The 25813-nt window shown below is 30.8% G+C and overlaps 1 protein-coding gene and 1 long non-coding RNA gene across 5 annotated transcripts in view; one reads left to right on the top strand and one right to left on the bottom strand.

Annotated features, from left to right (window-relative positions):
• PCDH17 (protocadherin 17) overlaps positions 1-25813 on the bottom strand; it is a 119318-nt gene that overhangs the window by 65172 nt on the left and 28333 nt on the right. For all 4 annotated transcript variants that reach the window (XM_074299209.1, XM_074299211.1, XM_074299210.1 and 1 more), the window contains 2 exons: positions 13793-13851; positions 13489-13661 (listed from right to left, as the gene is read on the bottom strand). In XM_074299209.1, the coding sequence (XP_074155310.1) occupies positions 13489-13661; positions 13793-13851 (232 nt within the window). The remainder of the gene's footprint in view (positions 1-13488; positions 13662-13792; positions 13852-25813) is intronic.
• LOC141560658 (uncharacterized) overlaps positions 1-25813 on the top strand; it is a 140781-nt gene that overhangs the window by 112038 nt on the left and 2930 nt on the right. Inside the window, exon 3 of the long non-coding RNA XR_012487772.1 lies at positions 24606-24793. This is a non-coding gene — a long non-coding RNA (uncharacterized LOC141560658). The remainder of the gene's footprint in view (positions 1-24605; positions 24794-25813) is intronic.

Genomic DNA, 25813 nt, shown 5'->3' with positions numbered 1-25813 from the left:
TAAGCAAGGGTGTAAGGGTTAAAAAGCCTCTAGAAGCAAGGAATGCAGTTCAAGGCATGTGGGAGGACCTGAGGGATGACAGGTTCTGAGGCGCAGGCGAGTCCTATGTGGAGGTGGAGTACAGCCCCATGAGGCAGTGTCTGATTCCAGGTACCACGCCTCCCTCCTTAGTGCTCTCAAAGCCTAGCACACCTCCCTCCTTCTTCTGGGGCCAATCCCATTATGCCAGGTTCCTAGAGGACTTCCCCCTTCCCCCATATCAACAGTGGGGTATAAATATGTGCTATCTCAGAATAAAGTTCCCTTTTGATTCACCCCTACCTAATGGTCGTCTGTCTCTATGGGATCCGGGTTGGTGCCCAAAGATGAGTAAGTGTGGCCTAGCCGTGCCATCGACGGACGGGCATTAAGAGTAGTTCTAAGGGGAGCTACCAGGTTAGAGTAGTCCATAGGGGTGTAACAAAGGGGATTATGGATGAGGGGAAATGTTTCATATTATACTGCAAACTTCTCAAATCTGAAAAGTTTCACATGCACAAATACATGTAAAAGTAAAATAGACCAAAAAAATCACTTCAAAATAAGTCTTTAAATGTATATTGCTATTTTTACTCAATTTTTTTAGGACTTTGTTATTGTTGTTGTTGTATTTTCATTTGTTAGTTAAAGAATTGACTCTTCTGCAGTTCATTAAGATTGTTACCAGGATGGGACAGAAATTACAAAATTAAATGTAATTTAATTAATCTTTAGATTTATTTTTTAGAGTGACTCCAAAAGTTAATTGTTGGTTGCCATGGTATAAAAATGGAAAATCTAGTATTTCTATATAATAATCTATGTTTGTAGGATATTACTCACTCAGAACTTTAATAATTAATAGTTTTTAAGAATTTTTCATCCTTCATTGTTTTTATTCTAAGCTTAAAATATTTTACTTGTCTTCAAGTTCTATAAAATTCATTTTATAAAATTCCATCTACATGATTAACTAAAGAGGAAAAATTATTTTTATTAGTCAGTTAGTTAGTGCAGTAGTTGGGACTAGAGTCAGGTAGATCTGGATTCAAACCTTAGTAGCTTACTACCTGACTAGCTTTGTGATTTTGGGTAAGTCACTGAATCTGTTAACTTTCATTTCTTCACCTACAAAAATAGAGAGAATAATAAATAGTACCAATCTCTTAGTCAGGAGCATATATTTAAAACCATCAGTAAGTATCATATGTAATGGGGATAAACTGGAACCTTTTCCAGCAAGATCAGGAGTGAAACAAGGTTGCCCACTATTACCATTACTATTCAATATTGTATTAGAAATGCTAGCCTTGGCAAAAAGAATTGAGAAAGAGATTAACGGAATAAGAGTAGGTAATGAGGAAACCAAACTATCACTCTTTGCAGATGATATAATGGTATACTTAGAGAACCCCAGAGATTCTAATAAACAGCTATTAGAAATAATCCACAACTTTAGCAAAGTTGCATGATACAAAATAAATCCACATGAATCCTCAGCATTTTTATATATCACCAACAAAATGCAACAGCAAGAGATACAAAGAGAAATTCCATTCAAAATAATTGTCGATAGTATAAAATATTTGAGAATCTATCTACCAAAGGAAAGTCAGGAATTATATGAGCAAAATTACAAAACACTTGCCACAAAAATAAAGTCAGATTTAAATAACTGGAAAGACATTAAGTGTTCTTGGATAGGCCAAGCGAATATAATAAATTTGACAATACTCCCTAAACTAAACTAATCTATTTATTTAATGCTATACCAATCAGACTCCAAAGAAACTATTTTAATGACCTAGAAAAAATAACAACAAAATTCTTATGGAAGAACAAAAGGTCAAGAATTTCAAAGGAATTAATGAAAAAAAAAAAAAAAATCAATGAAGGTAGCCTAGCTGTACCTGATCTAAAACTATATTACAAAGCAGCAATCACCAAAACCATTTGGTATTGGCTAAGAAATAGAATAGTTGATCAATGAAATAGGTTAGGTTCACAAGACAAAATAGTCAATAACTATAGCAATCTAGTGTTTGACAAACCCAAAGATCCCAACTTTGGGGATAAGAATTCATTTTTTGACAAAAACTGTTGGGAAAACTGGAAATTAGTATGGCAGAAATTAGGCATGGGCCCACACTTAACACCACATACTAAGATAAGATCAAAATGAATCCATGATTTAGGCATAAAGAACGAGATCATAAATAAATTAGAGGAACATAGAATAATTTACCTCTCAGACTAGCGGAGAAGGAAGGAATTTGTGACCAAAAAAGAACTAAAAATCATTATTGATCACAAAATAGAAAAATTTGATTACATCAAATTAAAAAGCTTTTGTACAAACAAAACTAATGCAAACAAAATTAGAAGAGAAGTATCAAACTGGGAAAATATTTTTACAGTTAAAGGTTCTGATAAAGGCTTCATTTCCAAAATATATAGAGAATTGACTCTACTTTGTAAGAAATCAAGCCATTCTCCAACTGATAAATGGTCAAAGAATATGAACAGACAATTTTCAGACAATGAAATTTAAATTATTTCTACTCATATGAAAGAGTGTTCCAAATCACTATTGATCAGAGAAATGCAAATTAAGACAACTCTGAGATACCACTACACACCTATAAGATTGGCTAAGATGACAGGAAAAAATAATGATTAATGTTGGAGGGGCTTTGGGAAAACTGGGACATTGATACGTTGTTGGTGGAGTTGTGAAAGAATCCAACCATTCTGGAGAGCACTCTGGAATTATGCCCAAAAAGTTATCAAACTGTGCATACCTTTTGATCCAGCAGTGCTTTTACTGGGCTTATATCCCAAAGAAATGTAAAAAGGGGAAAGGGACCTGTATGTGCCAAAATGTTTGTGGCAGCCCTTTTTGTAGTGGCTAGAAACTGGAAAATGAATGGATGTCCATCAATTGGAGAATGGTTGGATAAATTATGCTATATGAATGCTATGGAATATTATTGTTCTGTAAGAAATGACCAGCAGGATGAATATAGAGAGGATTGGAGAGACTTACATGAACTGATGCTGAGTGAAATGAGCAGAACCAGGAGATCATTGTACACCTCAACAATGATACTATATGAGGATGTATTCTGATGGAAATGGATATCTTCAACAAAGAGAGAATCTAATTCAGTTCCAATTGATGGATGGAATCAGCTACACACAGAAAAGGAACACTGGGAAATGAGTGTAAACTGTTTACATTTTTGATTTTCTTCCCAGCTTATTTTTGCCTTCTGATTCCAATTCTTCCTGTGCAACAAGAAATTCGGTTCTGCACACATATATTGTATCTAGTATATACTATGACACATTTAACATGTATGGGACTGCCTACCATCTAGGGGAGGGGCTGGAGGGAAGGAGGGAAATTTTGGAATAGATGTGAGTGCAAGAGATAATGTTGTAAAAAATTACCCATGCATATATACTATAAAAAAAAGTTATAATTATAAAATTAATTTAAAAATGTAAAAAAAAAAAAAAAGAAAAGAAAAAATAGGTCCTTTGTTACTTAATGATGATGGGAAATATGTGATATAGTACAATTGAATTGTTTGATATCTCATTTTTACTGGAGGTTTCTCCCCATAATATTCTCTGACTTCCTATTTAAAAACTGGCTTAACATAGTACTATATAAAGGTTTTACTATTTAATACAATGGTTTCTTCTTATAAGTATTTATTAAATAATATCAAATCAAAACTTCTGAATCAGAGAATGGAAACAATTGAGTAATAATTTTGTATTTAACTTGTAGGATATTTTTGCTCAGATCATAAATTAATGAAGAAAGATAATATCTATAGCTTTCTATGTACACATGTATATAACACAGTAAAAATAATAGCAATAATGGTAACAGGAGAAAGGCATTATAGAACGGAAGCAACATAGCATTGTGGAGAAAATCAGACTTGAAGTCACAAAGACTTGTGTTTGAATCTTGCATCTGATGCAGAATATTTGTATGATACTGAACAAGTATTTTGAACTCTCAGGTCCCCAAGAACTAATATTATAAATATCATAAATATTGATGGGCAATATCAGTGGAATAATTTTCCATATAGTAACCAATCTCCTCACATAAATAGGTATTTTATTGTTATTAAGATGTGAAAATATATATATATATATATATATATGTATATATATATTTGTGTGTGTGTATCTCACTTTAAAATTTGAACTTAAAGTTAGTTTCTCTTGATCATGATACCAGATAATTGTCTCTCCCATTGATTTGGAAAGAAACCAAGAACAATGGAATCCTTGTTTTTTTACCATATGTAGCCTATTCTTTCTATCTTAAGATCTTTTGAATTTACTACTCCATGTGTCTGCAATTTATCCAAAAACAAAAAAATATAAATAAATAAAACCCAAAATCACAGAAAGAGTATTTTGTTTAAAAACAATCTTTAAGAGGATCACAATAATTACATTTAGTTATGTATTTGCTAAAGTATTTGTTACCCATATTCCCCCCTGGGGAAAATATGGAAAGAAAACTAATGACCAGTGGCTGGGAATCATGTGCCAAAGATTTCCTAACTAAACTGTAATAGACTATATTTATGTTGCCTCTTGCAACTCAGATTTTGTAACTGTGTGATGATTAAAAAAAAAAAAAAAAAGACAGCAGAATGGCACAATAAATAGTACTGAGCCTGAAGTCAGGAAGACTTTATCTTTCTGAGTTCAAATGTGTCTTCAAACACTTACTAGCTGAGTGACCTTGGGCAAGTCATTTAATCCTGTTATCTCAGTTCCTTCTCTGTAAAATGATCAGAAGGAAACTATGAACCACTCCAGTATCCTAGCCAAGAAAACCCCAAATGGAATGACAAAGAGTCAGACATGATGAAAAATGAATAAATAAAACAAAAGTGCATCTTTCAAACTGTCCTTCAGATTAGTATAGTAGCTCTTCCCAAGAATTGCAAGTTTTGCCAGTTATAACTTGATGGTATATAATATAGTATGCTCCATTCTCTCCATCACAGCTGAAGTACAAAGTGAAGAAATGTAGGTGATCTTTTAAAAGGCAATTATAATAGCTCTCTTGATCAATATATAATAAAACTACCTTTACCTAGAACCTAGACAATGTGAAATTATTTTTACACCTTTTATTTTTAATGGAATTAAATGTCTCTCCCTCTTGTTCCTTTCTGTCTCTCTGTTTCTCTCTCACTCATTTTATCTTTTGCTCACTTTCTCTTTCTCTATTTTCTACCTTTGTCCCAGTTGCTCTCCACATATTTCAGTTTCCTTCAAATACACAGAAAAAAACAAAATTACTAATTATAAAATTATAAAAAACTAATTAATATTAATTTAATCACTCAATTAAGATTAATCACAATATAAATATTGGTTATGTCTATAGAATCAAGCATTGAGAATTAAAATTGAGAATAAGAATAGTACGGAATTATAATACTCCCTAAAGATTTTATTTTATTTATCATCCTATACTTACTGAAGCAAGGAAATATATATCTTGTAAAATTATTAAACAATAATTTGTAACACCCAAAGAATTTTCCACTTAACCCTCAGCTAACTACAAAATTCATTAAATGAGAATATACTGTTCTTTATAGATTCTGACTAACTAAATTCATTTACTGTAGCTCTGCTGATAGAGAAAGTCTATATGCATTTTATATGAGATCCATCATCTAAATATATTGAACTGTAACTACTCTAGTATTCTTTCATACAGCTTATCTAATTCCCTGCTGTACCTTAAGGAAAGAATGGAAAGAGGAAAAAAAAAAGAATCATCAAGTTTCATGAAAGTTTCTATATCAATATTAAAAGATAGGGTAGACATTTAATCCATAAATACCAAGAGCATTACTGAAAATAAAGTGACTCTTTAGTCAAGCTAATTTGTTATAACCCTCCATATCCCTTTCCATATCAAAGAAAACTAACTTACCATAATTATAATCTTGATAAGTACCAAAAAAGCCTGTCCTAGAATTTCAGAGGAATTAAGAAATCTTACTTGTCTAAGTACTCAGAATCCAACAGTGAGATTTTCTAGCAAACTATCTCTAGAGCTAAGACACAGAATTGGTCAAATCTCCTGGACTTCTTGGACTTGAATATGAATTGAGGCTAGTCTGAGACTCTCATGGCAACAATCAAAAAAGTAAACATGTTTCCAACAAAATTGATCCAGATCGCAAAGCTAAATATTTTATCCAGAATCTAACCATATTTGAAGAACTATGTCAGTACTCTTTGAAATATTATTATTTGCTATGAGATGGCATTACTGAACTGAATGAACCATAAGATGTGGTTTAATCTAATTAGATAGAAAACATAGGGATATTAAACCAAGTTTCCAAATAATTTCACTTACTGCGAGCCTTAAAACTGTTTTGCTTTAGGAAGATCTCTACTGTGTTTACTGAAATAAATAAGGTTCAAAAACCACTGCAAGTCTACCATAAATCATGAAATACTTTATATGATCCTGTAAAGTGAGGAATAAATGTGATAGTACTAATAGGGTTTTTCCATTTTGCTGCTGTTGGCTTCTGAATTCTACAAATAGATGTTCTTAGTCAAATAAGATTGTCATTAAAACTTTTTTCAGATGGGACATCCACAAGTGTTCTAAAATTTCAGTCATTCAGTAACAAAACTCTAATATGGAGTAAGATGGAAATTGAGAACTCCTTTGAAGGGCCTTTAAACATTATTTGGTGAGTAAGATTAGAAATAGAAATATTAATGTGCTACTTACTAAGAACCTTTTTTTTGGGGGGGGAACTCTGTCAAAATTCAACAAATTCAGAGGAGTGGAAACATTCTATAAATTTCATAGCAACCACTTGTTCTTAGATATCTAAGTAAATAATAATAATAATAATAATAATACAATGAAGCTTTCTTGAGAAGCTCTTAGGGAATTAATTTAAATTACTATTGAAATTGAAGGAATGTTTTATTGAAGGGGAAGTGTTTAAGAAGCTGATGTCAAATATATCCCTATAAATCTATTTTGCTGAGTTGTCATAGCAACCATCCTCTTCCTCTGAATCTGGGAGACTAGAGTTCTGAAATACTCCCTAGCTGTGTGACCTGAGTTAGTCACTTAAATGCCTGGCACAAACTAATTGTTATATAGATGCATATCATATTGCTATTATTACTACTATAATAATAATAAGTAGGATGGAGAAGATGAGAATGGGGAGGAGGAAGAAAAGGAAAAGGAAGAGGATGAGACAGAAGAGGACTCATTTACATAATGCATTAATGTTGAAATAACATTTTTAATTTTTCTCACAATATTTTGAGATAAGTAATGGAATCATATTTTGCCTGATTTTAAAGATGAAGATAAGGAATCGAAGCTTCTCTCTAACAAAACTTTTAAAATCAAGTTTCTATACATTCCTACACATTCCTATATATTACATCTTACTATACATCTTATCCATCTGACTCTGTCACTTTTCTGACCAAAAAATAAAACTTTTAATGTCTCTTTATTGCTTATTGAATAAATTGCAACTTTCTCAAGTTGACTTTTAAACCCCTATACAGTTTAGCATAAGTCTATCTTTTGAGATTTAATTGATATTTTTCCATTATAAACTTAATGTTCTAGCCAAATTTTACTATTAACTTTTCCCTAAATTTGATCTTTCATCTCTTAAGTATAAGCATTCACAGAAAACCATCTCCCTATGCCTTACCTCAACCTCTAAAAATTCTTGCCTTCTTTTCAGGTTCATTGGGTAATCACCTCCTCCAAAAAATCTTCCCTGATTCCTTCAGTTGTATATTCTTCTTTCTCAAGTCTTTTCTATATGCTGACACCACCACCACCATCACTACCACTAAGTTATATAACTCAGAAAGAACAGGAATAGTTTATTCCATGTTATCTTTGCCTCCCTAGTATCTCACTGTATCTCTAGCTTAGTATATGTTCTTATATATAAATATTTTTATATTTGATATATTATAATTATTATTTAAATTAATTGAATAAGAAAATTATCTATACATACTGCTAGTAAGTTATATTTAGAATTCAAAAGGAAAAAGTTATTCATCTTTTTCTATGATTGGTTACATTAAGTTGGTTGAGAGGAAAAGATACTTCACCAAAAATGGCAAAGGAATAGAAAGAAAAACTTAAAAAAAGAATTGGGCCTGAAAAGTTCAATGAAGAGCAAAGATCAAAACATGGAACACCTAGGAAAAGATTCTTTTTCTAGGTTTTGCTAGTGCTAACCAAAATTGTGAAGTATTAGATATTGCTTTGAGTTTCTTATCTCTGTAACATTTCCATTGTCAGAGAAAATTTCTTCCCAATACTCACAGTACTAACATCCTTGTGCTTCTTCACCAATCTTCTCACCAAATTGTATTCTTAAGTCCATCTTTTTTGGAAGGATATTAGCATAGAGTCAAGAATATTCAAATTAGTGGCAATATCAAGTGTCATCTTGCCAGTGATTATTTGGGGAGAGAGTATGAGCACAGAGGATAGCAAATGTTTCTAAATCATATTATGGGGTACAAACACTTTTCTGCCTGTAATAAAAATACCAGTCTTCCTATAACTATGAAGGACTATAGGCCTTGTGATTTTTGTCTGATCATTCTCCATTGTTTGTCCTTAAAAAAAAAAATAGTCATACACATACACACACACATACACACACATATACAATACATGCTTTTATTTCAGTGTCTAGAAAGTGATGAGAAAAAGATTTTTTAAAATTCTTATGATTTATATATGTATATGTATCTTTATATGTAAAGGCAGACATATACATACATAGAAACAATATATTCCATAAACATATGTGTGTATATGTATATATGTGTGTGTGTGTGTATACACACATATAAATTTAGTCCTACAATTCTATAAGTTACTTACCAAATTAAGATTTCTATTTGTCTTATTGGGTTTTAATTAGCGATCCCATGATCAAAGGCTGACAATAATAATAATAATAATAATAATAATAATAATAATAATAATAATACCTGACATTTGTTTAGAAATTTAAATTTGGAAAATGGTTTACATTTGTTATCTCATTTGTTCCTCACAATTATTTTGTGAAGTAATTACTCTATCTTCATTTTACAAATGGGAAAACTGAGGAAAAGAGATATTGAATGACTTGTGCTATGTGCCACAAGTCATAAATAACTTAGGCAAAATTTGAACCCAGATCTTTCTAATTTCAAATCCAAAAATCTATTAAGTATGCCACATTACTGCCCAATAACAAGAGACAGAGCCAAAAGGAGGACAGAATGGAAAGGTAAATGAAATGAAAATAGAACCAAAAGCTGAAGACAAAATCTCTCAAGGAAAAGAAAGGTTCTAAGAATGCTTCCAGAGGGGAAAAAAAAACCTAACAATCCATCACAACAGCAGAAAACTGAGGGAAGTAGCCTTTGTCCTTTCTGAAATTAGAGGACAACAAAAATAACAACTTAAAATTCTTTTCCACTTTCTTCAGGCGATAAGGACCTGATTTCAGTTAATTATACAGATATTAGAGAATTGATTATCAGTGGGGAAACAGAAACCTAAGACTGGGTTACCAATGAGAAACTCACAGGATTTGTCAGTTAACATTTTTGAAGACTGCACATGTATTATTGGAGAATCAATGAAGAATGCTGACTTTCAGTCAGTGACTATTTAATCTTGCTTAGAGGGTAAAAAGTATCAACTGCCAGTCAAAAACCTATAATTTATATGGCACAGTTAAGAAATTATGGCTCATATGTAAAGAGTTTCCCTTAAGAAGTAAAGCCCAGTAGTACTGTGCAAAGGCATATGAACTATGTATACTCTATCAATTTTTAGTCTAAAAGCAAAAGTTTTTATCCTTCATAGAAATAATGTCATGCATTTTTATTTATGTTGATTTATTTCATCACTACTTCAGACTTAAATGGTTACTGACCCCCATATAAATGCATAATTAGAGAAATATCTAAGGGGGAAAACATTTTTGCTTAATTTCCTGAGATCCTCTGTTTTCTTTTTTAAAATAGAAAAATATATATTTTTTAATTTAATAAAAATTTTAAATAAAAATCTTCATGTTTTTCATTTGTCTGAACTATTAGAAAGATGATAAGTGGTGATTTTCAAGAAACAAAGAGTGCTTACATTAAAGATGTATTATTAATAGGCACTGTATAATTAATAAATATATTGATACAAATCCCAATTACAAATGTGGGGAAAATGGGAGGGAGCTCAAGCAAAAGATGTAAAGAACTTTACCCTAACCAATTAAAAACAATATAACCATATATAATTTCCAAAGGAATGAAATTGAATTATTTGACAAATTAAGAAAGCAAAAATAAGTAACTTCTCACACTTTCTTTTCTGGCTGAAAGAGTATAGGAGTTACTAGTGAACCATTCTTGCCATTTTCTAAAGATCTATCAACAACAATATTTCAGTCATACTCCATATTCAATTTAGCAGTAATAATCAATTTATTTTTAAAATCCAAAATCTTAGGATTTGGTCAAGATGACAAAAGCCAACACTCTAGCATCAATGAGGAAGATTATTAATAAGCAAATAAACTAAAGATAACATATTCAAAATAAATTATGTTACTCCTGTAAGAGTAGAACCTACTTATAAAAATTCTAGCATTTTAAATATTGGCCACTACAAGAAAAATTCCTAGATTTGCCTAGATTTGCCATCATTTATTCATCAACATAATATTTATTCTAATTTGTAGCTAATGTATAAAAGTGTTAAATGAATTAAAATGGCATTTTAAAATATTATTTAAAATAGCAAAGCAATCCTTATTGCCTTTAGAATAGTCTGCTGGAGAACTGTATAATGCCTTATAAATCAACATAATGCAACCATACTTTTTTTGTGTAAAGAGAAAACAATAATTAAATGTGGTAGCACCATACTTATCAGTGGTTCGACCTGTTTCAATGTTTTCATCAATGGAGAGTGGCACATATTTTTAAAAATTTGTTGAAGTGTTCCTCCATTTTGCAAGTTTATATAATGACACAAATTCATTCTTTTTTTTTCATATGTAATCAAAATGGCTTAAGAGTAATAACTTTTAAAGATTAATTGCAAGTTCCCTTTTCTGTTTGCAGTACATTTTGAAAACTTCTTATATGTTATTCCAATTTATATAATTTTCAGCCATATTTGTAGGTTAGGCCCTGAAATGACTGTTTTCTATTGATATTGTATCTCTTTCAAAAGAAGGTTGCCTTAATTATTTTTTTTTCCCCCTGTGGCTGGGGTTAAGTGGCTTGCCCAGGGTCACATAACTAGGAAGTGTTAAGTGTCTGAGACCAGATTTGAACTCGGGTCCTCCTGAATTCAGGGCTGGTGCTCTATCCACTGCGCCACCTAGCTTAATTCTTAAAGGGAACCTTAATTCTTAAAGGGAAAAAAAATGTTCAAGTACATTTCATCCTCAGTTGATTCTATAGATCTTGATTTTGTGAGTCTTGCCTATATATCATTATATATATATATATATATATATATATATGTATGTATGTATCCATGCTAGAAGCAGAACTTCAGTTCCTATGCTAAAATTGCTAAAATTCCTTTGCTAAAACCTCAAATGTTCATTGGGACTATTTCTGTCCAACCTGTGTCAGAGCATTCTGAGCTTGTCTTGGTTTGATTGGCCACAACCAGACACATTGTAACTTGATTCTAACAGTTATGTTATTTTGGTCCTCTTCAAGAAGGAAGAGCAATAACCAATCAACATTGTCAGGCAACAAAAACCCTCTGTCTTCTTCCCACAATGATTTTCCCCCTGGCATTTGCTAACTTCTCCTAACTCCTCCTATCTTCTCCCTTTTAAGACCTAGAGTTCCATTTATATATGAGGAAAAACAGAAATTCATGTGAAGAAATAGCATGACCTGCTTTTTGATAAGTCAATATATGATGATAAAAGCAAACCTTACTCTGATTTTGCTCAATTTACAAATTAAATAATAGGAATATTTGGTGAAATGTGTTTATGTATAGCATCTAAAGGCAAAACTGCAGATATATATATATATATATGTATATATTATACTGCAGATATATATTTATATATTATACTATATGTGCTATGACTCAAACAGACCATCATTTAATCCTTTTCCATAGAGCAAAACATCTTATATAATGTGGGTCTTTTTCATATCAATATCTGGAGACCCTTTTATAAGTCAACTTATAAAGAAAACTAGGAAACTCATCAGTACTTAAATCATTTCTAAAGAGGAAGAGGGAAGCATTACATCTTTATACAAATCAATGTCCAATTAAAGAGGCAGGGAAAAAAAATCTGGCACTGCTTAGAAAACATGGTCTTAGCTCTTTCACTATACAGAATAATTCTACCACAATATTTGAAGTAGTATACACAACAAAAAATAAATTATAACTTCAACTTGATAAAAAAAATAAGTAGTTATATTTACTTATAATTATGATTACAAATTAGACAGTACTAAAAAGAATCTGAATCCAATTAATAAATATTATTCCTCAGTTTAAAGATTCAATTTAATAGTCTTACCTCCTACAAATCACTTTTCTAGATAACATCTTATGTTTATCATTAGCATTCCAAAGTTTAAGTCAGCATAACTTAATTGTCCTTCCCCTTTTTTTCTTTGTGAGATAAGAAAACTATAATCACACATTCCTGGGTCAGCTTAATAATAATAGCTTAATTAGGTGACATTGTTAGCTAATGTTTAATTCTTTTATAGATTATATGTATTAAAATTAATAAAACATCACTCATTTAAAAAAGAAAGCACATATATTATAAAATATGATTGTTACCTTTGTCCAGCATATATTTTAGAATTTATGCAGTATATAGAATTTTCTATTATTTGCAAAATGTTTCCTTTATTGGTCATCAGATTTTGCCATTATTATATGCTCTGTTTCTTAAATTATCAAATATTTCAAACAAGTAAATTATAATACAATATGGCTTTGTTTTTGCAAGACCATATTTAGCCAATATTTTCATTTGTAATACTCCATTTTTGACTCAAAAGAAACAGGGCATAAGTTGTAACCCAATGTGGTACAGCTTGGATACTTGGTATAAATACTAAGGGTTTCTTAATCATTTGTTGTTTTAAAGAAGAACTCTGAATAAGATGAAAGGCTAAGGCCTTTGGAGACCAATATTATGTTGTCTGAAATATTGAATAACTTTTTTTGCTTTCTGAGACAATTGCAAGATTGATTGTTTCTTTTGATATATTTTCAATGGGCTATTCCACTATGATAAACTGTTACTTCAGGACTAATAGGTTTATAATGATTGCCTAAGAGTTCTTTACATTTTATAGGCATTAGGAAACATTACTCACCTTGTTCAAGTGGTTGGGTTTTAGTTGAAGTAGTTTTCATCTTAAGTGCCTCCCTAACAGACATGTCACAGCAAGAGCCTTTGTTAGTGTCTTGGTCACTGTCAGCCTGATCACTGTCCCCATGCCCACTATCTCTCAGGCTGGCTCTTTCTGGGTCCTTGAATGTGGAGCTACTGTAATAAACAGAAGAAAAGATGAAAAAGTGTTGTTTCTACTAGTTTCAATCTGAAATGTAGTTTCTAGCAAAGCAATTTTGACAAGAATGCAAATAGGGAAGCTGAGAAAGTTATTTAATAGGCCTTACCTTTGAACAAACTGCTGCCTGCTGCCCATGTAATTGGGCTCTGCGGGAAAATTGTCTGTCTGTGAAAAAGAAGGAAAAAAATACGTATAGTTGTACACTGGACAAATCTCCTGCAGAGCAACAAGATTTCCTAGTGGAGAAATGATTAATAATTCAAAAATTCCCTTAATCTTCAGATTTGTACATTTTAATTAAATTGGAAAATGCTGGCATGTAATTATGTACTCGGAACAATTAAATGATTCCGGTCCACAAATTACCTGCTAAAGTAAACAATGAGGCTGTCATAACTGGCATTCTCTGTTAGGAACCTGATGGATGACACTGTTTATGTTGTTTCATTAGTCAGATATTAAGATTGAATGTTTGTGGGAGGAGTGGGGAAATGACCTAATTTCTGCATATTAAAAAAGTGAGTTATTTAATAATGCTAGTTTTAATCATAATTATATCATCAGTGGGGGATTCTGAGGCCCTTATTGAGGTAATATAATTTAAAATAATCTACTGCATTGGTCTTCAGTGAAGAAAAATAGGGTGATCTTCCAGGAGTCTTTTCTTCAAAATGTGCCCATAACAAGTACAAGCATTGCACATATGGTTGATCTCATCTCTACAATTAATTCTCTTTATTATTAATAGTCATGTTAAAAGTATAGTAATGGCATCTGAGCAATGCCATTGGAATGTTTGCTACTGCCAATTTCTTTTAAATAATATATGTATGAATTCACATGTTAATAATTATTATAAAGCAAAAATAATGCATATAAACATGTTATTTCTAAAGCGTAACTAAATATTTCAAGCAACCAAATTGTGGAGCTACTACTATTTTTTTTCTTTTCATCTTTTTTTTTTAAACAGTATCCAGGCTAATGTGGAAATCTTCCAAAAAGAACTGAATTCTCCTTGTATCATCAACCGGAGTCTCTTTGGTGAAAGAGACTAGATCTTTCACTGCACTCCCTATACTGTACATTCATACAGATCATTTCTCCTTGCAGCTGACTTAGAGACAAAGCATCTTCTGTTTTCTGCATCACTTCATATCATGCCATTAAGCTGTGGGCATCTATGGCTTTTTTAAAATCTCCCCCAAACACATAAGTACCAGTAATGGGGAAAATGTACAATTATTGAAGCAAAAAGCCCAAGATAAGTCAAAATATTAGGTTCTATTTTAATAAACAACTAATTGTAAAAACCATGGTGCTTGTTTTTTAACCTTCCTATAAACTACTTTCTTAGTAACTTACTTTTCTGAGTTCTGCTCTGAAAAGAAAAGGCCTCCAGGAACAGAAAGTTTTAAAGTATTCCCACAGATTACTTCTTTGTTAGAAGTTTGGAAAAGGCAAGAGAGCAAACACCCAAAATCTGAACCATGCAATTTTTATTTTTTGTCCAATTGTTTGCAGCAAGATCAGGGCAATGAAGAAGGTTCTTTCTTTCTTTCTTTTTTTTTTTTTTCCTCATACTTTGCTCCTTGGCAACAACCTTTGGTATTTTAGGCATGTTTTCATTAACATACTGCACTGGGTTCTAATTTCAGAGATAAGTGTCATTAGCCTTGTTTCTAAACTTTATGTGCCAGTAACAAAAAAGCTGTGGTAGCCAATGCCAAAGGTAAAGCTGTCTAAATATAGAGTATCACTGATTTCCTTGATGTAATTAGCTTTGTAAAAATCCATACTTTGAAGAGTTTCCACAGATCCTTTAGATTACATATATAAGCCAACTCATTGCTATAGTCAATGAAAAATTAAAATTGGATACCAAAAAAATGTGTACAATTATGAAGAAATTAAAATGTTAGGAAACAGTTTTATATTGCAAAGTGAGATTCAGGCTAGCCTTAGAATATTTCAGGTGAGTACAACTCTAATATTGTAAAGAACTTCAATTATATATGAATCTATATTGTAAGATTCCAAACTTTTTTTCAGATCAAAGGGAAAGAATTTGTGAAACATTTATTTATCATTTTAGCAGAGAAATAATTCAGGATCTTTTCTTTATAAAGAAAGTTATAGATATGATTGGTGAAATGGGAATCTTTAAACTGATCATTCAAAATTAGAAAAGGAAATTAGTTTTAATTTAATTTTTATTTTATTTTAAATAGTTATAATTTTAACTATATATATATGTGTGTGTGTCTACATATACATGCATATATATATATATATATGTTCCTTCCCAACTATTGTTTACATCAGAATCTAAGAAAACAGGAAAAGAGATATCATGGCATGTTATCATTATATTTACATTTAACCAACTGTTTTCTATTTTGTGAAATAATAATATTCATAATCTAAGTATTCAAGAGAACAAAGAAAAATACTCTTATAGAAAAGACTAAAAAATAAAAATAACAAACAGAAAAGAAAATAGATGAAAGGAGAAAAGGAAAAAAAAATTTTGAAAAAATGAAACTGAAAGTAGTAAAAAAAAAAAACAGAATAAGAGTGGAGAAGTATGAAAAAGTTAAAAAAAAAACAAATAAATAATTTAAGACAAAACGTGAGTCAAGAAAACAGCTGCCAATGAAATTGAAATACAAAGTTACTGTCAAATAAATGGGCTAATAGACAAAACTTAGTTTTATATTCTTTTTACAGAGTATTTTTACTACAGCTAATGATGGTTCCCTAGCAGAAATTTATCTAACTATCTGATATAAATGAATTGAAGCTGTCACCTAAGAAGCTATTACCCTGTTTTATAGAACCTACTATCTCACTTCTCTGTCTGTCTCTGTCTCTGTCTCTCTGCCTATCTCTGTCTCTATTTCTCTGTCTCTCTGTCTCTGTCTGTCTGTCTGTCTCTGTCTCTCTGTCTCTCTGTCTCTCTCTCTCTCTCTGTATATATATTTATATAAATATATATATAGATATATCTAAGACAGTTGCTAAGACTACATCTATAATTCGTATGGGCCAAGGCAATTCTAATATTCCTAGGTGGTATATTTGTTTGCTTTTGGGTTTGTAGCTGACTTCATTCTGATACTCACTTAATAAATGCTTCCAATGACAATGCTGGAATGGACAGCCTCGCCACATACTGAGAAGCTATTATGTTTTTAAAAAGTTCACTGCCAGGAGAGGAAGGGAGAAAGGAAAAGTAGTATTCTTTTGAAAAAATGCCAATGAAGAGGGACACACTCATAGTAAAAATAAAAGGCTAGAGTGAATGTATTATGTTTCAGCTGAGGAAGAAAGAAAAAGAAAATGAGGGACAGCAAGGTGGCGCAGTGGATAGAGGACCAGCCTTGAATTCAGGAGGACTGGAGTTCAAATCTGGTCTCAGACATTTAACACTTCCTAGCTGTGTGATCCTGGGCAAGTCACTGAACCCCAGCCTCAGGGGGGAAAAAAAAAGAAAAAGAAAATGAGAGGAAGAAAGAAGGAAGGAAAGAAAGAAAAAAGAATAAGCATGATTAGCAATAGTAATCTCAGAACAAAAGCAAAAATATATCTAATTAAAAATAAGGAAAGAAATTACAACTTGCTAAAATATACTATAGATATAGATATGTAATATCAATAATAAATACATATGCACAAAATGGTATACCATCCATATTCTTAGAGGAGAAATAAAGTGAATTACAAGAAGAAGTGGACAGCAAAACAATCAATCCTGATCTCCCCCTCTTGGAACTACATAAATGTAACTCCACAAAATAAACAAGAAAAGTAAAGGATATAAATAGACTTTTAGAAAAATTAGCTTTGGTGGATTTTTGGAGAAAATTAAATGGGAATAGAAATCAATATGATATCTTTCTCAGTGGTACATGGCAACTACATAAAATTAGCCACATGCCCATTAGGGCATAAAATCATCACAGTAAAATACAGGAAGACAGAGCTATTAAATGCATTATTTTCAGATCATGATGCAATGAAAATTATATTTAATAAAGAGCCACAGAAAGATAAATTAGAAAATAATTGGAAACTAAATGATCTAATCTTAAAGAATGAGTGGGTCAAACAACAAATTATAGAAACAATCAATAATTTCATTAGAGAATGACAATAATGAGACAACATATCAAAATTTATTAAATGTAGCCAAAGCAATATTTGGGGGAAAGTTTATTTCTCTACATGCTTACATAAGCAAAATAGAGAAATAAAGATCAATGAATTGTATCAAAAATGAAGAGTGAATTCACTACCAAGGAAGAGGAAATTAAAGTAAAAATTAGGATCTATTTTGCCCAACAGAATAAAAATAAATCTGACAATCTAATTGAAATGGATGAATAGTCACAAAAATGTAAATTGCCAAGATTAACAAAAGAAAAAATAAAATAGTTAAACAACCCCTTTTTAAATAAAGAAATTAAACAATGAACTCCCCAAGAAAAAGTCTCCAGAATCAAATGGAATTACAAGTGAATTCTACAAAACACTCAAAGAATAAATAATTCCAATATTAAATAAACTATTTGAAAAATAGGTGAAAAAGAAATTTGGTAGAATTTTTATAACACAAATATGATTTTTATATCTAGCTCAGAAAGAGCCAAAATAGAGAAGAAAATTTATAGACTGATTTCCCTAATGAAGATTGAGATAAAAAAAAAATAAACAAAACATTAGCAAAGATATTATATCAATTTATCAGCAGGATAATACCCTAGGACCACGTTGTATTTATACCAGAAATGTAGGGCTGGTTCAGTATTATGCAAACTATTAGAATAATTGAGCACATTAATAATAAAGCCAACAAAAATCATAGATTTATCTCAGCAAATGCAGAAAATGTTTCTGACAAAATGTAGTACCTATTCCTATTTAAAACATTTGAGAGTATAGGAATAAATGGAGCTTTCCTTAATATGATAAGTAGTATCTATGTAAAACTACCAGCATATATTATCTGTAATGGGGATAAGGTAGAAGCCTTCCCAAAAAAATCAGGGTTGAAATAAGGATGTCCATTATCACCAATATTATTCCATATTATATTAAAAAGTTAGCTTTAGCAATAAGAAAAGAAAAAGAAATTGGAGGAGTTAAAGTGGATAATGAAGAAACAAATTATCACTCTTGGCAGATGTTATGATGATATATAGAATCCTAGAGAATCAATTAAAAATCTAGCTAAAATAATTTACATTTTTGGGAAAGCTGCAGTATATAAAATAAACCTACATAAATTACAACCATTTTTCTACAAATTACCAAAAAAGCTCAGCAAAAAGAAAAAAAATAAATAAATGCCATTTAAATAGCTATAGACAATGTAAAATATTTGGAATCTACTTGCCAAACAATATCCAACAACTATATGAATACAATCACAAAATATTTTTTGCCCAAATAAAGCCATATCTAAACAATATGAGTAGGTCGAGCTAATATGATAAAAATGGAAATTCTGTTTAAGTTCTGTCATATCCATCAAACTACCAAAAACTTATGTTATAAATCTAGAAAAAAAATAACAGAATTCATATGAAAGAAGAAAAGTTCAAAAACTTCAGGGAATTAATGAAAGAAATGCAAAGGAAGATAGCCTACCCATATCAGATCTAAAACTATAATATAAAGCAGCAAAACTATTTAGTCCTGACAAATAAATAGAGTGGTAGATCAGTAGAGTAGATTAGGTACACAAAAAAAAGGATTAAATTATTCAAGTAATCTACTGGCTAAAGGGTCCAGTTTCTGGGATAAGAACTAAATATTGATTGAAAAAATGCAAATTAAAACAACTCTGAGGTAATATCTCATACTTATCAAATTGGCTACTATAACAGAAAAGGAAAATGATAAATCTTGAAGAATATGTGGCAAGATTTGAACACTAATGCATCATGTAAAATGTATGGGATTGCCTGTCATCTAGGGGAGGGAGTGGAGGGAGGGAGGGAAAAATTTGGAAAAATGAATACAAGGGATAATGTTATTTAAAAAATTACTCATGCAGATATACTGTCAAAAAATTATAATTATAAAATTAAAATTTTTTAAAAAGAACACTAATGCATTATTGATTTACATGTGAACTAAACCAACCATTCTGAAGAACCATTTGGAATTATGACCATAGTGTAATAAAATTTTACCCCTTTGATCTAGCAATACCCACTATTATGTATGTATCCCAAAGAGAACAAAAAATGCACAAAAGACCTACATATAAAAAAAAAAAAAACCCACTTATAGCATCTCTTTTTTGTGTTGTAAAATGATTATATACCCTTCAGTTGGGAATGGTTAAACAAGATGTACATAAATGTAAAAAAAAATACTATTGTTCTAGAAGAATGATGAGCAGGTAGATTTCAGAAAAAAATCTAGAAAAATTTAGATGAACTGATATATTACATGAAGTGAGCAGAACAAGGAGAACATTATACAAAGCAACAACATTGTGCAATGATCAACTATGATTGAGCTTTTCACCAATTCAATAATCCAAGACAATTCCAAAAAATCCCTGATGATAATGCTATCCACATCCAGAGAGAGAACTATGGAGTCTGAATGCAAATTGAAGCATATTATTTTCACTTTTATTGATGGATTTTTCCCTTTTGTTCTGTTTCTTCTTTTATAACCTGACTAAAGTGAAAATATGTGTACATGATTGCTTGTCAACTTGACAAGGAATAAGAGGAGGAATAGAAGGAGAAAAAAATCCTCAAAATCCTATTTTAAAAAAAATGTTTAAAAGTATCTTTATACAGAATTGGGGAAATATAATATAATGTAGATGAAAAAGAAAAATAAAGAAAAGAACAAAAAGAAAAATGCCAACGGTTCCAGATAGCTTTGATTGTACACATAGGTAGCATTAGGTAGCAAATTGGAATGAACTTTTCCTTTAATTTACAGGTACTACCTTCTGCATTGATAACAAGTATTCTTTTTACCAGCAAACGAACACAAGGGAGTGTTAAGAGGTGAATAATTCACTTTAAGCCTTTTCACACTGACATATATCCTGATGGCTTTGCCTTCAATGGAATATATGTTGTGCTTCTCTCTATACAGCTAGAGTAAACAACAGTTTTGTAAGCCACCACTTATAAAGATATCTGACAGAACCTATGGCTCCAGAAATATATTTTAATACAACATGTATTGTGACAATAACTATATTTATCAGCAATTTCTAAAATAATACATTTTGCACAGGTATAGTGTAGTCAACATTTGTGTGGGGTTTTTTGTTTGTTTGTTTTGTTGTTGTTTGTTTTTACCTAAAGGATAGATGAAAATCTGAAAAATATCTTTTTTCATTCATAATAAAAAAATTAAGTTTCCTCCAAACTAAAAGTCATAAATAAGTACCCAATTTACTTAGAGTGGGCAGGGGTTAATTAACCTAAGATCTATCAGTACAACACAAACTTCAAGGAAGTTAGTGAAAGTTTGAAACCCCTCCCAAATTGAAAAAAATCAGTTCTATATGCCATTGTTATTGCTGGTAATCTCTTCAGTAATGCTATTTAATTGTGTAATTTATGAATCATAAAAAGATTCTTTACCAATATGAAAAAATTATGAGAATCAAAGATATGGAATAGGTTTGTCATATGTAAAAGCAATAAATGCAGGAACTCTGACCAAAAGCTTTCAATTATTCAATGTGCTCCAGGCTAATGTACACTATTCCACAGAAATTAAGTCTGTGTTTTCAAATTTTCAAAAATGTCTAGGTTTCTGGGAATTTTAAGTTTTAAAAGGTTGGGTAATGTGAGATTACAATTGCAATTTATAATACAATATGTTTTTTTACTTTCCACCTAATATAACCTTGCTTCTACTTTGTCTATATCTTACATAAACAATTTTTACATGCCATCTTTTCCATTGGAATGTGACTGCCTTGAAGTTTGGGGATGTATTTTTGCCTTTCTTTGTATCCCCATTACTTAGTACAGAATCTGAAACTTACTATGCACTTAATAAATGATCATTGATACATGCATCTATTTTTCCTCTCAAATAATCCATATTTATTGTGGGTATGAACTCATTCAATGTTACTTTTTTTTCTTTTTTTTTGTATGTGTATTCCAGTGCCAAGATTATAATAATAAGTGCTTAATAAATGCTGATTTATTAATAGTTATGATAATATCATTGGTTGAATAATGATCATACATTTTTACTTCCAGAGACTAGTGTGGGTGTAAAAGCATGGAAGAAAGAGAATGCTTTCAGGACAAAAGTAACTCTAATCTTATTTTTGAAATAAAATTTACAATTATTAATTGACATGTATTGATTACTTAATAAGGATTTTGACTGGGAAAGAGAAAATATGAGGGGGTCAACTAATGAAAATAAGCATTTACAAAACATATTTAAAGTAGATACGAGTTGAGTGAAAGAGACTAGAACCTGGGGGATGAGGAGTCACATTGGATTTGGGGAACTTTAAAGGAATTCAAACATGAGTGATTTGGGTGGGGTAGTATGAGGACATAAGTCACTTTTTCTGTAAAAGGAAAAGACAAATAAGGGGAAATTGGTTTAGATAGGAAGAAAAACAATTGGCAGAGTCAAAGATTCATTTGAAATTTTGCTTAGGGAAAAGCTGGGAGCCAAAAAATATTGAAAATTGTTTTATTAATTGTCTTGGCCATATAGTTCAAATGATATCTTTTGAGGTTCTGAAATAATATTTATTTTTTAAAATGCTATTTCATTATCTTTCACTAAATCACATCTATTCACATTTTAAGAGTAACTTTGTTTTTGAAGAATTCAACACGTTTCAGTATGGGCTCCATAAATACCAGACTATTTCTCTATCCTCTGAAGACTTGGCTAATTATTGTTTGAAAAGGATTGAGGTGTATCTATGGCTACAAATTTTGTTGATAGAGGGAGGCCATATGAATAAAATCACAGGTTTTTGAAGAGTTTAATTAGCAAACTATTATTTATCAATATAAGAATATTTATTTTAAAAATTCATGTACCTAATTTTTCATATCCACAATGTAGAATATGGTCTATTTATATGTTTTTGAGACCTTACAGAGCCTGCATATTCTTCCAGCTCCTTTCCAACCCATCCTCAGCATGGCTTACTTATATGAATCTTTTTTCATGCATATATTTCCATCAGTAGCAATGCCAATACCAAAGGATAAACCAAAAGAGAAAGAATATTTCATTTTCCAGGTTCTGGTTTCTTGGAATGTATCCACATTAGGAATTATCTTTAAGATGGATATAGAAAAACTCCTGGGAATAATCTGCTATGAAAGTGCTTTTTAAGACCTCAAAATGCTACTAAATTTGAATTATTATTGGAAGACAAGTATCATGTTAAAATGATGATATCTAAAACTAGGTTTTGTTTTTGAACTGAGATGGAGTATACCTAACAAGGATTAGTAAGAATGTACTAGACAGAAAAGGAAAAGAGATAGGGGACACAACTGCCAACAAACCCTGAACAATTTGGATAGTATAGAGAATACCAAAACCATGGAAAGAAAAATGAAGCAGAAATAACCAGAAATTCATAGGAGAAAAAGCCAAAAGAGAACTCATAACACCTATGATCTCAGATGGTTAAATTCAGTTACTCAAAAAAAAAAAGTGGATGTCAATGTATTTTAAAGGCAAAATGAACAACCACAAAAAAGTAGTTAATCACAAATTATATTGAGAATTGGCAAAATGGTATTTATAACTAGACTATGACTTTAGAAGCATATTCCAGATGGGAATAGATAGTATTGCAGTTATTTTCACAGAAATCCATCCAAAATAAAAATAGGAGAGAATGGTAGAGTATATTAGAATGAAAATTAATGGAGAATTAAAGAAAGTGTTTTCATCACATCATACAGAGATACAGATACACATCACTTAGACAAAAAAGAGGAAATAAACGAATTAAGAAGCAGATTACAAGATTTAGATGAATTCATGATATAAAGGAAATTTTACTTGTGTTTATATCTAGAAACATATGGGTATATTTTAATGATAATTTCATTTTTTAAAAGATGAAAGAAGATATTAAAAGGGATAGTGTGCATTTGAATCTTACCATCAAAAAAGAATTCACTGAAGTAGAAATAATAACAATCTGCTGATTGAAAACAGTGACCACTGTTTTTGTGATAGAAGAGGGGGTAAAAAAGGCTGAGTATTGTCTTACCATAGATTTGTAAGAGCAAATTTCAAATGGTTCAGAGAAAAGATGGTTATTATTCTATTGCATAAAATCCAAAGCAAAAAGTCATCCCAGAAAAGTAGTAATTTCCCAAGAATCAAATTCTTCCCTTTCAAGAAAAGACTGAAGCATTGAGCTGTTTAAAGAGAACAATTTTAAGGTAATAGTAACTTAATGATAGGCCCTTTTAAATATATATGTACATATATATATATATATATATATATATATATATATATATATATATATATATATATATATATATATATATATATATATATATATATATATATATATATATATATATATATATATATATATATATATATATATATATACACAATTTTACCTTTTCAATGTATTGAGTAACTTTGCCAAACCTTTTTATCCTTGTTACAAGAAATATATTCTGATCTTTGGCAAGGTCAGATTGGAAGAACATACTGGGAAATTGTTAGGTTCTTACTAAGTGCTAATGAGATAATGAGATATTAGGTTCTTACTAAGTGCTAAGTCGGTACTTAACAATTCTCTAGTTCTGGCCTTTGAAGGGGAGTTTTACCTCTTTGAACTTCTGGGGAGGAGCTTGCATGTTTAAGAGGAACAAGTTCGTTGATTGAAGTATTTCTCCCACAAGCCCCTGAGTTATTCCAAGCCCATTCTCTGGGAGGACAAAAGAAGAAGTTAGAATCTGGCAAGTCAGTTCTGGATTGGATCAAAGAGAAGAAGTCCGGATTCGCAAGTGAAGAGGACAGAGAAAAAGATTCACAGAGAAAAGAAACCTCCTCCCAGAAAAGGATTACTACTGAGAGACAGGAAACACAGGTGATACAAAAACCAAATATATCAATGAAACTGTATTTTTAAAAAATAATATGCATATATGGCAATATATAAACAAGAGCAGTTAACAAAGGATGATGTGAAAGTGTGGCATGATCCTAAAATGTGGCATAATCCTTTAAGAGGTGTCCAGAACATCAGGATCAAACTCATATAGAAAAGGGGGCAACTAAATTGTACAAGAGGACTGCAGAAAGTATATCTTGACTTAGAAAACCATGTATTAATATTATCTATGTTTTGTTGTATTTTTATTTATTCTGTCAAATGTTTTCATTTTACTATAATGCCAACGATTGTTGTGGGCCACAGTCAGCTTCTTTGAATTCTTTTAGCAAGAAAAGAAAACTTTTTTTTTTTTTTTTTTTTTTATTGTTCAGTCATTTTAATCATGTCTGAATTTCCATGACCTTACTTGGAGTTTTCTTAGTAAAGATACTGGAGTAGTTTACCATTTCCTTCTCCAGATCATTTTACAGATGAGGAACTGGGACAAGCAGGGTTAAGTGACACAGCTAGTATCTGAGGTCAGATTTGAACACAGGAAAATGACACTTCCTAACTCCACATCTGTGCTCTATCCACTGCACTACTACCTACCTGCCTCAGAACAATAAAGTAGATTTTTTAAAACTTGTTAAAAGAACAAAAGTAACATTTATCAATTAACTGTTCTATTTAAAATTGAAATTAAGTTTCTAGTGGAGTGCTTCAAGTATATTTTTCTTGAATCTATGCTATTTAACACTTTTATCACTATCTTAAATAAAAAGATGACATACTTTTCAAATATGTGGATGACAAAAATCTAGGAGAAATATCTAAAATGTAGTATAACAGAGTCTGGGATTTTGAAAGATCATGAAAGGCTAGAAGTTTAAGCTGAACCTATTGAAATGTAATTTAGTAAGATAAAGTATAAAGCATTGTGCTTAGAGAGGGAATGGATAGGGGGAACTTCACAAACTTAATATAGGGGATATAATTAAAGAACAATTTGCT

Source organism: Sminthopsis crassicaudata, chromosome 3 (genome assembly GCF_048593235.1).
Source record: "Sminthopsis crassicaudata isolate SCR6 chromosome 3, ASM4859323v1, whole genome shotgun sequence".
NCBI lineage: Eukaryota > Metazoa > Chordata > Mammalia > Dasyuromorphia > Dasyuridae > Sminthopsis > Sminthopsis crassicaudata.
The sequence above is the reverse complement of the archived record's forward strand: the minus strand, read 5'-3'. Positions and strand labels throughout refer to the sequence as shown.